Source organism: Poecile atricapillus, chromosome 2, assembly GCF_030490865.1.
Source record: "Poecile atricapillus isolate bPoeAtr1 chromosome 2, bPoeAtr1.hap1, whole genome shotgun sequence".
Classification (NCBI taxonomy): domain Eukaryota; kingdom Metazoa; phylum Chordata; class Aves; order Passeriformes; family Paridae; genus Poecile; species Poecile atricapillus.
The window spans coordinates 111741532-111753987 of record NC_081250.1 but is presented as its reverse complement, the minus strand read 5'-3'; the positions used below and the strand labels follow the sequence as shown (position 1 = coordinate 111753987).

The following is a 12456-nucleotide window of genomic DNA, read 5'->3' as shown; positions in this document are numbered from 1 at the left end:
CAAACAGAGAATGACATCTGCCCTATTGTCACACCACCTGCTCTCCTCCGACACCAGGGAGGTGGAGTGCCAACAAAATGTATATATAAAGGGACTACGTATCTCCACAGCAGGAACACCAACTGAGATATGGTACAGAAGTCACCACATGAGAAATTCCCTCTGGCAACACCCAGGGCACCTATAGAGAAAGAGTCTAAAATTTGAAAATGCCAAACCACATGCTTTCTTTATAATACGGCCATTTATTAAAAGCAAGGAAAAAACAACCCTGCATTCAATCCTTGATCATTGCGTACAAATCCTCAAAGACAGAAGGTCTGTATGCACTGGGGGCCAGACAATTTGCAAGTTTATAATTCTACAGAGAATTTTCAAATGCACAGTGTGGGGAGAGTCTGTATCTCTTTAATCTCATAGGATCACAGAAGTATAGCTACGTCAAAAAGTATACCTTGCTTCAGGCCACCTTTTCTTTTCTATCCATTTACCATTTCCTTGGCATTATATAGCTTGTAGACATTGTGCTGTTTCTTTTTAATTCATATCCAAGCCTTCTACAGTCTCCTGCCTGACTCTTATTTTGAATATACTCTCATGTAACACTCTAACAGTCATGAAAAGCCCTGCAACACATACACTTGGTATTCCTTAGAGACGAAAAACAGCCTTAGTAAAGAAAATTCAGTTATAAGATGCTTAGTCAGAATTCTTTCTGAGAAGCCACTGTGTATTCCTTAAAAAAAAAGCATGACTCCTAAAAAACAACTGATGTCATACTTCAAATGAAACTCTTGTTCCCCAAACCTATGGGTTTTGCACTTGGGATCCTACAACATTACATCCTCTCAATGGTTCTCTATTGTATTTCATCAATGTATCAAATTAAGTGCTTGCTCTCTCTAATGCCAGTCTAAAGGGAACGCTCTATGCCTTCTATTAAAAACCATGGTTTATAAATTTCATGCTCAGGTAAAACAACTTTGCAGGAAATCAAACCCAGAGTCCAAAAACTGACAATATGACACGTGTCTAAAGCAAAAAGAATTGTATTGAGATGGTTGGAGAGATTTTCCCTGTTTAGCTGTCAAAACTAAATTACCAGAGGAGCTGCAGACTGAATTAAGACTCTCCAGGGCTGCACCCATCCATAACCTGGCTTTCTTGGCACATCACTACAACAGCAGGCATTCAGAAAGCTCAGGGGACACTGCACTTTGCTCGGCCTACTTAGCAGAGAAAAAACCACATCTAAGATTCCCAAGGAATACAAATACTTTATGACTAAGCCAGCCTCTTCCTTTGCTGCTCCTCATCCTAGCAGCTCTGTTCCTCTAAGAGGAAATTGAGAAACAGGCTGGTATTGCTACAGTATTATCAAAGCTACTTCACCACAGCAATGAAGAAAAGGAGGTCTGATTGCTTTTTCTGTCATTGTAACTACTGTCACATTAAGCTTCAGATATGTTCTGAATAAAGCCTTTAGTAAAGGCAGAATGTCACATTATTCCTCCTTGCTTCAGCTCCGAATGTCAAAAATTATTGTTAGGTTGGCTGCAAAATGTGGGCACAAGTGAGGTCTCACAGCTAGGTGCTGAACACAAGCATATGCCATATCTAGGTTGCTCCTACCTCCTAAAAGTAACCCCTTTGAGCTTTCAATTCAGATATAACATCCCCCCTGCTTTCCCTCTCCCACTTTTTTTGGCCCTGCATTTAGCTTTTTCTGGCATTTTGATTGCTCCTTATTAGCAAAAATGAACAAGAACTGAATTGTCATAAAACAGCATGACTGATCTTAATGCTTTTTTCTAAAAAAGAAGAAAATGTCCATACAATTTTACAGTTGGTTATAAAAATTCAGTTACAGCAGCTCTGCAGATCCCTGTTAATGCTATGAAATGCTTCATAGCTGTAAAAAGTTTCCCACATATTCCTTCCCTTTGAAGTTCTGGAGAAATGCTCATATTTTATGGTAACAAGCATTAATCTGCATGAAAGCTGCCAATGGTTCAAGGGAGGTCAGCCAAAGAATGCCAGAATGAATAAGTTAGACTGGCCATTCTCAAACTGCCGTCCATACCATGCTTACTTGCTGGTGCTCTGCCTGCTAGTTGGCTCACCATTTGTGCTACTGTTCCCCTAGTTTCCCTCTTGAAAGCTACACTAGAAATAGGCAAAATAAAATATATGTACATTAAATAAATTGCTTTGACTTTACACAGTAAACTGTATCACATGCAGAAAGATTCCCAAACCATCTGTCTTCAATCCCTACACATGCATGCCTTGCACATGAGAAATGGACTATGCAATCTCAAACGGGAAGGACCTATTAAGATTAAGATTACTGTGCTGTAGTGTCTGTAATAATCTATCAGTGTTTAGATTCATCAGTTCAGAGAGTAAAGTCCTCCCAAACACAGGAAGCACTGTGCTAGAATGCTTCTTTAGATAAGGAACTATTAAACCCCTTTGTAAAACACACGAATGTAAAAACAGGAATGTGTAAGCATCAAGTTCAACTAGCAAACCAAATGGGGAAATTCAAATTAACAGCTTTCACCCATAAAGACGAGAATGCAAAAGCATCAGGTAACAAAAACAATCAATACAATCCAGGAAATTCTGGAGGAAGAAAAGATTTAATTTTATACAGAATGGAGTAAGAGCTTTAATGAGACCACCCTTTTTCAGTTCTTCCCTTGAGGCGTGTCCCAAAATCCTCACTGTAGGTCACAAAAAAAGTTGTATAAGAAGCTGAAGTATTGAAATGGGACAGTGGATTTTTGACAGTTCCCATGCTTTTCCCCTCCTTGCCCCACCCAGCTGAAGTCTCTCTATCTGATCTCCTTACATAACTTTAACTCATGCTATTCTGCTTAGTCAATATTTTCTTAGATCACTTCTCCCTTTTTTTTCAGAAATGGTTTTGGTAAGTTTTTTATGCCTTAGGTTTTTTTTTTGGTTGGGTGGGTTTTTTGTGTAAGCCCACACACATTTAACTTGATTGAGAACTCACTTCAAAAGCTTCCTTTCAACTATTTATGAGCATTTAAATAGCCACACAGGAACAAGTCAACAACTTGTCTCCTATGCTTCCTGTTTCAAACAATAGCAAACTTTGGGTATTTTGGGATGCAAACCTCCATTTTCTTCTGTTTCTATCTCCTTCTTTGCGTGCACATGTGTATCTATCTATCTATAGCTACTCCCTGTGTGAATTCTCTCTTTATATATACTGAAATAAAATACTTAAGCTAACTTCCTGATATACAAATATAACAACAGCTGGAGAGACAGAGATAACACCTCAATTTCAAGTTTAATAACAGTTAAAAAAATATTTCCCATGGTCTATGTCTTTAGTTGTCCAGTTTATATCAGCTGCTTGCATTGACTTTATCCTGCTCTTTTTCAACCTCATTTTTATGGTCACTGTGCAAGGCTGCAAGTCTGGAATTCCACTTCTGCAGCTGAAAATTGCTTTCTTAAATTTTGAAGAATAGGCTACGAGACTATCAACCTCAAAGGATTATTTGTATCTTCCAGGGAACATCTCTGAGACAGAGAATTTACCCAGAATGGTAGGTAAGATCAAATATATGAATATAAGACCCTATTTATTCATTTCATCTGGACCAAAAAATAGCTGAAATCTGTTCATGGTTCCTCTTCCATGTGCTTTGAGCACTGTCTTTGTAAGATAAGATAATATCTTCATAAGATATTCCCAGAATGTTAGTTGTCTGGAAGTAGCAATCTAATTTAGATTTCCTCCTCCACAAACAAACTGCTCCTCCACCAGACACCTCCAAATCTAAAAATCACAGTAGGAAATCAGAAAGAAATCATTCCCCAGGGGTATGTATATTCACAGTGAAACATCAGCCTTTTTCTGTGTCATTTCTAGCCATCATCTAGTTACAGACCCTGTTGTTTAACACCTATCCTCTAGTTGCAACTCTATTAACCAAAATGTCTGAAATATTCAAACTATTACCCTTTTTTCAGGGCTCATTACCAAATATACTTTCAGCAATAACTCAGATTCAAAGAGAAACAGGCAGATTTTGACGAAGTCCTAAAGCCCTCATGGCAGCTAAAGGCTCATTTCCTCAAATCCATGTTTTTTCTTCAGTCACACTTGTGTTTTTTTCCTTGCAAACATCAGCAGGGATTTGAGAAATCTCATCAGGAAGGAAAAGGAGCTGGTGAATTTTGTTCATCTGGGGTGCAGGTTTTCTATTTGTCTATTTCTCAGTTATGTCCACTCTACATTTGAAAAGATACTACTCCAGTGGCTTTAAAACACTAACACTTATCACTGTATTCTTTACTTACTTAGCCAACCTTTTTATTACTTCTATGTATCTCCTGCTACATTTGTCCCATTCACCTCTGCCTTTGTTATGCTTTGCCAAGGTACCTTATCTTCCCATGATTAACACAAATGCAAAAATGCTTCCTGTGCACATACATCAGCCTCTTTTTTCAGAGTAACTGGTTTATGTCAAAGTGAAAAGTTATCTATTTTTAACAAATCAGACTTTTAAAGTGGTTTTAAAATAAACATTTGTAGAGCATACTGTGCTTTCTTACCTGAACAGAGTTGTTCAACTTTTGTGTAGTTTAAAGCTAATATATCATTAACCCATGCAATGATGTCATGTCTGCTCATAGTCTCCTGGGTTATAGAGGTAGAGTACACGTTGACCGCCATTCCCCAACTAGAAAAAAAAGAGAGACAAAAATATTTTTGACATTTTGGTAACTGTTTTCTGAATACAGTGAATATATCCTTCCTGTTCAAAACAGGGAAAGAAAACTCAAAACCCTCTCTTATTTACTGAAAGAGAAGGCATAATTTTTATTTTTTGATGATACATAACCTCTTCAATGTCCTCTTGGAATCTATGAACATATTTCTCTGGCTGTCACTGTGAACTTAAAGAACATATAAACCTACAGTACTCTGCTTCATGCAAAAAAGGTATGAAGAAAACCAGAATCAGACCTAAAGATAGATAGACAGGATGAGAGACCCGAGATTTTTGTCACATTGTGCTGACCAATACAGTGATTCGACATCTGTCAGTTTTTTGCCACTGCAAGATCATCAGGTTCCCTAAATCAACATTTAATTTTAGATAACTTCCAAATGATGAAGTAGCTGTTCTACTTACCGAAATACTGATTTCTTACTGGGACAGGGCCCTTTTGGATCATTAATTCAGTTCCTAACAGTCACAGAGTGAATATCAGATAATCTCTTTTACAAGTGTACCAATGTCTATCCTGAATGCAGCTGAGATTTGCACCCCCAACTGTCTGGTTGGAAAGCTGCCATGGAGCCCGATTCTTATAAAACATAAGGAACATTTCCTCTCAGCTTAAACCCATTTGTTCTTCTGCCAACATTATCCTCCAGCTCTAATGGCCTTTTCTTCCCCAGAGCAGATTTCCTAATGCTTTAGAGACAGCACTCAGTGTCTGTCCCAATGCCCAGGTAGTCTAGATTAAACAAATCAATGTGAGTCTCTTACATCAAGTCAGACATTTAGTGACTGGTCATGCCAGCAGTCCTCCTTGAACAGTCAGTTTCGAACAGTGTTCAGATAATATTTCACTGAGACCTTGGTAAATTGCACTCTGTGCTTGAAGTTTTCACAGTTACATCACCTTAGATTCTTCTAGTTAGCAAAGGTCCCTTCCTGGAAGCTGGCAATTCATAGTAGCTTTTATCATGTTCCCAGGTACACAGACCAGAAACACATACTACTGAACTTTGCTCCCTGTTATCCTACCCTAGTCACATCTTTCTGTTGCAAGAGGTTGCAAAGAGAAAAGATGAGCACACTCAAGTTTATCTCATCTGTAGTTTCAAAGAGCAGAATCAAGTTCATGGAGAGAGTAAGTCATCTTCCCAAGAGTAATGGACTTCAGAAAGTCCACTAGAAGCAATCCAAGTATGAGGTGTCTCAGAAATGACCAAAGTGTCAAAGTTGAATGATTATTCTTGTTTTGCTAGGGACTGCACACCTTCATCTCTAGTGGCACCCTGTAGCTAACACTTCTCAGTGTAGCTTTGGTGCCACTTCTGCCGCCTCAGTGCTGGACCTCAATTTTCTCAGTCAGTGCAAGAGAGCAGGATCCGAGGTCTGCATGGACCATTTCCATTGAGAATTTGCAGTGATGTAAACCTTTGAAACCTGATAGACAATTCTGCAGGGAACACAAAGACTGCACAACAACTCCACCCATAGTTAGGTGTGCTAACTAGGTGGGGCATGCCAGGTAAAATGTGTGGGAAAAACCTACCAGCACAAAACTTGACTTGGTAACATGTAAGTGTATAAGTACATAATACAGAGAATACATTTAAATGCAAGATTACGAAGTTCACAATACAGGTCACTTTCTAGGAAACAAATCTCACAAACAGAAGGTTGTTTAAGTTGTTCCCATCTACTGGCATTAAGATGCAAGACATAAAATCCTCAAATTTTCTTTATAAGGAATTAAAGAAAAAAGAGAGAGAGAAAATAGGGTCGAAAAATTCATGCTCCAATAGTCAGACAACCACTGCCAGAAATTCATTGGGAACCAGGTTGCCTCCCTACCCACTTCTGTACAGGCAGCTCTGGAGCACGGAAGAAAGCAGCCTGTGCTCAGTCTGCTCTGTTCTTCCCGCAGGCTCACACGCAGCATAGCCCGTTGTGTGAACACAGCCCTGTATTCACTGTAAGAGTTAGCAAAGGTCGCTTTCTTGGCATGCACTAAGTGCTTGGATTGAATCAAGTGCTAGGAACAAAGTTTTAGAAACAGGGAGTGTCCTTTTAAAACTACACCACAATGGCTAACCATAAAAGCTTACCTTCAACATCAGGGTGGAAGGCACTGAGCAGGCAAAGAACCCCTTTGATACTAATGGCATCTGAAGTTTGAAACACATGGGTTTTATTTTATTATTTTTAGCCTTTTTTATATAGATAAAAAACTAACAGAAATATACTATCGCTGTCACTATTAAACTAACATGTTAAATATTGTATGTAAGATCAGTTGAAGTAACAGCTTAGTAATGAATTAAATATTCACTTAGAATTAAGAATAGTGAGCTTCATAATAATACAAAGGAGTCCACTGAATTCTACAGCAACTAAAGATATTTAGATGAGAACATCTGAAATAAAGCTACTCTGATCTGTAATTGCCACTACCTCAAGAACATTTTAATTGGCCTCTGAGGCCAGGCAGAGCTCAGAAAAAAAACATCAGCTACCACTAGTGAAAAGGGAAAGTTCACTTTGTTAAAAAGATCAAGAAAATGCACACACACACAAAGGAAGCAGAACTTCCTTCATCATCTTTTTCCATAAAGAACTGTAAAGAGAAATACCCATCCTTCTGCAACCCACAGGGGAGCAAACAACTTCCTCTGCTGCATTGCATGGGGTGCGGAACTCTACTGCAGGAAACTGAGTAAATGAATAACCTTGAGTTTTACAATGCTACCCTGAAGGATACCTGTAATAAAACTTATGCTGCATCTGCAAATGAATTATTATGGTCTAAGGGTCAAACAAAAGTTCAGACTATTTACTAGAGGCAAGTTCAAGCTATTAGAGACAATAGCTTCAGATTTATACACAAACACGCACAACAGTGTGTGAGTACAGTTGTCAGCAAAGGCAAAATGAATCAGAATTTCTGTTAAAAAGCTCAGTAACATGTCCCTGCCATTCATTCTCAAGTGTTTTGTCGGCATATATGTCAATATTCCACAGCTGCTTCTCTTGAAAGAGTTCACCCTGTCTTTGCATCTCTTGTTCCACACCCTCCTACTGGTTATGTTCTAAATACACTCAGCTGGGAAAGGTTTCCTCTACAGTAAGCAAGTTCTACTTTCATGCTCAGATACACACATATCCTGTTTGCCACACAGAGAGACCTCAAACAAAACAAAAAAGGGAAAAAATAGAGAACAAGCAGGTGTAGAGGTAGCGCAGCTACCATGCTCAGCAACATTCAAGATCTCTGTGCTCAACATCTACAGCTGGGCTGGGGTTTTCTGCAGGACTCAGTTCCCAAAGTGCTGAAGTACCTTGAAAAATGTGACCCATCTTCAAAACACATTAATAAACATGTGTAAGGTGATGCAAGAGAACAGCTGGACAAGTGGAGACACACAGGCCGTACTCTGAATAGCCAAGTAGCTAACAACTTGATTTTATGTTGTAATACGCTACTTCTTTCCAATAACATTATTTACATTTTCAACTTGCTAGGCTTTCACTTGTTTACACTGAAGGCTCTGAATCATAAGATTGCAATGAGGCTTACACAAGCCTGAAATCCAGTATCTACCTGGTATTTTCAGAATTCCATAGAGGTGCCTGGTGATTCTGTAGTAACTTAAAGCAGACTGAAGATAGCACATCATACCTCCCACTTCAGAGGGCACAGGGGGACATTAAAAGCCTCTGGCTGCTACGGTACTGCCTAACCACAAAGGACTCTCCCTTGCTTTACTTCAAGCCCATGGAGAGTCTTCACGTATTAGTCTAGGCCATTTCAGAAAAACACTTCACAGATGCACAACTACGCACCACAGACATGAGTTCAGAGCATTAGACAGGTGATGAAAATCATGTACATGCTTAAGCAGTTTCCCCAAATAGAAATATACTGGCTCAGCATGCCTGATGGTAAACATTACACCCAAAAGTCTATTAATTTTTTAAGGCATTATATGCAGCATTGAACATTGAGATATTGGGTGGTTTTCACTGCTCTTGCTACAGATAGCTGCAGCTGTTACAAGGTACTATCCAGCTGTTCCTAAGGACAGTTTTGCAAGAAGCATATTTACTTTATTCTTCCAGGGATAAATAACAGTTGTTGGAAGCAGTTTATTGTATCACAATAAACCAGTATTAATGACAAAACTGTAAGGATTGTAGCACTGAATCTATTTGTAGTGAAAAAACCCACCACACTTGCCATCCTCTGAAGCTTCAAGACCTTCACATTTTTGCAGAATAGCCAAGGTTGAAAGGGACCACTGCAGATCATATAGCCCAACCCTGCTCAAGCACAGGACATTACTCAGCCTTGTGTCCAGATGGCTTTTGATTATCTCCAAAGAAGGAGACTCTACAACTTCTCTGGGGAACCTGTTCCAGTGCTCAGTAACTCTTACAGTAAAGAATTTCTTCCTTATGTTCAGGTGGAACCTCCTGTGTTCCAGTTTCTGCCCATTGCTCCTCATTTAGTACAAATAGACACATTTGTATTAAATAGTAGTACAAAGAGACAAATAGATACTAAGTTATAAATGCAGTGGAAAGTCTGTGTGACAGTACAGAGGAGCCTTCTGGAGGCTGGCACCTGATAAGATACTGCCAATAAAACAAAAGATCTCACACCAAAAATTACTAAAGCAGGAGATAACAGCAGAAAGGCTAAGATGAAGCTGAGTGAGACTCCTGCAGCTGCTGGTGAAAAGGCTTTCTAGATTAAAGCTACTGCAAAAACAAAGAAAACCCTGAAGGAAGAAACCAGCCAGATTCAGCGTACAAGGAAAATTGATCCTTTTATACCATCCCAAAATGACAACTGATTTGCAGCTGGATCTTGCCTGTTTCTTGAACACTCAAGTCATTAGAGGCTGTCTCTGTGCTCGAGGTTGTCTTTACAGAAAGGAGAGAAAATCAACACAAAAAGCTCCTATGCAATGCTGACAACACTGTTCTTACTCTCCCTTTTGACTTCTGCTGTACTTTGCAGCAAACACTGTGGCATCAGAGTGCTGCAACTGCAGTGATATTTGTAGCAAGAAACACAAAGGCTCTATCTAGCCAGACACTGAATGAGAGACAAGATTAATCACAATGAAGCACTGCCATGGGGGGGGAAAAAAAAATAAAAAAAATCCTGTGATTACAATACTGTGAGAAATTCATGTTTTTTAATGCTGAATGTCAAATCTCTTTTGCACTGTTCCCATGTTACTAAATAGCCCTGAAATGTTAAAAATATTTATTATTATCTGTACATCTCACTCACTTCTGAATGCCATTTTACATTTACCACATGGATCTGACTTGAACTAAAATGATTGGTGAAGTACTCTACAGAGTCTAGATGAAACTGAGGCAATCCATGTACATTTTATGGTTTGAATATTGCTGGATTATCATTGAACACAGCCAACAGTGTATTTTTTATTGTTTTCATTGCATTTCCCTGTTTAAATACAAGTGAAATTAAGAGTAATAGAGATGTACTCTGATTGGATTAGGGAATATTTTCTTTTAAATTAGAGGCTTCCTGCCAATGCTGGGATGTTCTGACCCACATCACTGTTTATGATGGGTCTAAAGGACCAATTTAGACCCAAATCTGAGTACCTTTTATAAAGGCTTCTGGTAATTCTGGTTTGTGCTACATATTACCACTCCCCCAAAAAAACTTATTATCTGAGAGGCAGAAAAATACTGATTCTTTTTCAGATATTCAGTTTCCTCAAATGTGAAAAACACAGCCAGAAGTATTCCGATAATATGCAAAACTTGAGCCAAACCCTGTGATATGGCCTAATAACTAACAATGCATTACATTGTGTACTGCATAGCTTTTAGAAATAGTTAGAAATTTATTCACTAACCAGTTATTAAACTGGAGTAGTTCACAAAAATGAAGTGTTTCAAATTACAGGACAATTATTTAGTGCTTTGAAGATTTCAGGGCACCTAAAAGTCCACCTGAGAAGGACAAGCCACATTCACTGACTCAAATCTGCCAGTTACTGGAATCTGCCACTTGTATTTCCATACCATAAGTAAGACTTTATTTCTCCAACTACATTCTCACTCCTGCTGCCACTGAAACTGAAATGTCATGTCTCTACAGTAACAAGATTCCTTTTTTTTCCAGGGTTCACCTTCGCCATCACAAGTATAATGCGACAGTAACAAGTAACTACATAATATCTGAATTATGGCTGAAACTATTTGCATGCTCTAAAGGCTCCTTATCAATTTCTATGAGGAAACAAATGTCAATTTTAAAAAAAGCATTCTTGACAAAGCATAGACATTCAAGAAAGACAAACATCAATAGCTTACACAAAATGGAAGCAATTCAGAGCCTCTGGCCACCACCATTTCCACACAGGTATATTCACTCTGGTTAGAAATGAACCACAGCAGTGAACAGCACCCTCAAACCACACCTTAGAGCAGTTGAACAAAGCAATAATAATGTTTTCTGCTGAACAGACAGGCACTAGCTAACATGGGGTAAGGACACACGATTTCAGTATAGAATTTTAGTATAAAAAGAATGTTACTACAAATTAAGGAGGCATTTTATTAATGATGAGCAACAAAAAACCTTTGAAGTAGGCTGAACGAGAGGAACCTAACTGTGGCAAGGCTGCAAAGCTAAAAAACTTCACTGCTTTTGCTTACAGTTATTACCCTCCCCCTGCCAAGGCTTTCAACTCTAAGATCTTAAGCTTGAATTGCTGCTCTGATGCCCTGAAGGAAGACATTCAACCTGTCAAATTTTCACAATAGATGCTGGCAACTAGTCTACCTTTAACAATAGACAAGGGGATTGTGAAGGGAAAAAAAACACCAAAAAACGTTGATTCAAAGAAAAATAATTCTCAGACTTACACAATAAACTCAAGTCAATTAGAAACACCTACATTTTAGAAAACCAAAGATGTCTATGACCATTGTGTAACTAGAAAACATCTAGAAAGCTGATGAGTAAACCAACATTTAATCTTCTGTTAAACAGTCTCAAATCACCCAGACACAAGCAGGAACTTCAATTCTCCTTTTTTTTCCCCTAATGCATAATAACAGATTACCAAGCAAACATGCAGACGGTGCTAAAGGATTTCCAAGAGATTAAAAACGTGCCAAAAAGCAAGGTAACATCAGTGCTGACCACTGAAGAAAGGATGCCTTGAGAGGCAGCCCATGCAAGCAAACCTCAGTTCCTAGCCCAAGTACTGAAAATAACAGTGCAACCTCTTATTATTTTGCTCCCACGAGTTAATGAATGAGTAGTTTCACTTTCACAGAAAAGACTTCCAAGTTCTTTAGCAAACGCAGATTTAGGGGAAAATGAAGACAGCAGTGGAGGAGAGCTTGTCCCCAAATCCACTGGGCAAATCCACAGGCCAAGCACCGTGGACACAGCCACCCACCTAAGCAGCCACCTGCATCTACACCAAGGAATACCTGCCCATGATTAGGAAGGGCTAAGAACAACCAGAGCCCCTGATAAAGAGCAGCCAGCAGTGCCGGGCTCTGGGATTGCAGGGCACCAAGGCACCATGTCAGGCAGAAGGCAGCAGGACAGCAGCCACGCCGCAGCCCAGCAGCAGCTCTGGCAGCCCGGCTGCTCCTGGCTCCTGCCATTTCCACCTTTTAA

General features: G+C 39.2%; 1 protein-coding gene across 4 annotated transcripts in view; it reads right to left on the bottom strand.

Moving 5' to 3' along the window:
* MAPRE2 (microtubule associated protein RP/EB family member 2) overlaps window positions 1–12456 on the bottom strand; it is a 99941-nt gene that overhangs the window by 32643 nt on the left and 54842 nt on the right. For 3 of the 4 annotated variants that reach the window (XM_058830804.1, XM_058830802.1, XM_058830803.1), the window contains one exon: window positions 4603–4730. The exons of the other annotated variant lie outside the window; for it this stretch is intronic. In XM_058830804.1, coding sequence (XP_058686787.1) covers window positions 4603–4723 — 121 coding nt within the window. In that variant the 5' untranslated portion in view covers window positions 4724–4730. The remainder of the gene's footprint in view (window positions 1–4602; window positions 4731–12456) is intronic. 4 annotated transcript variants of the gene reach the window in all.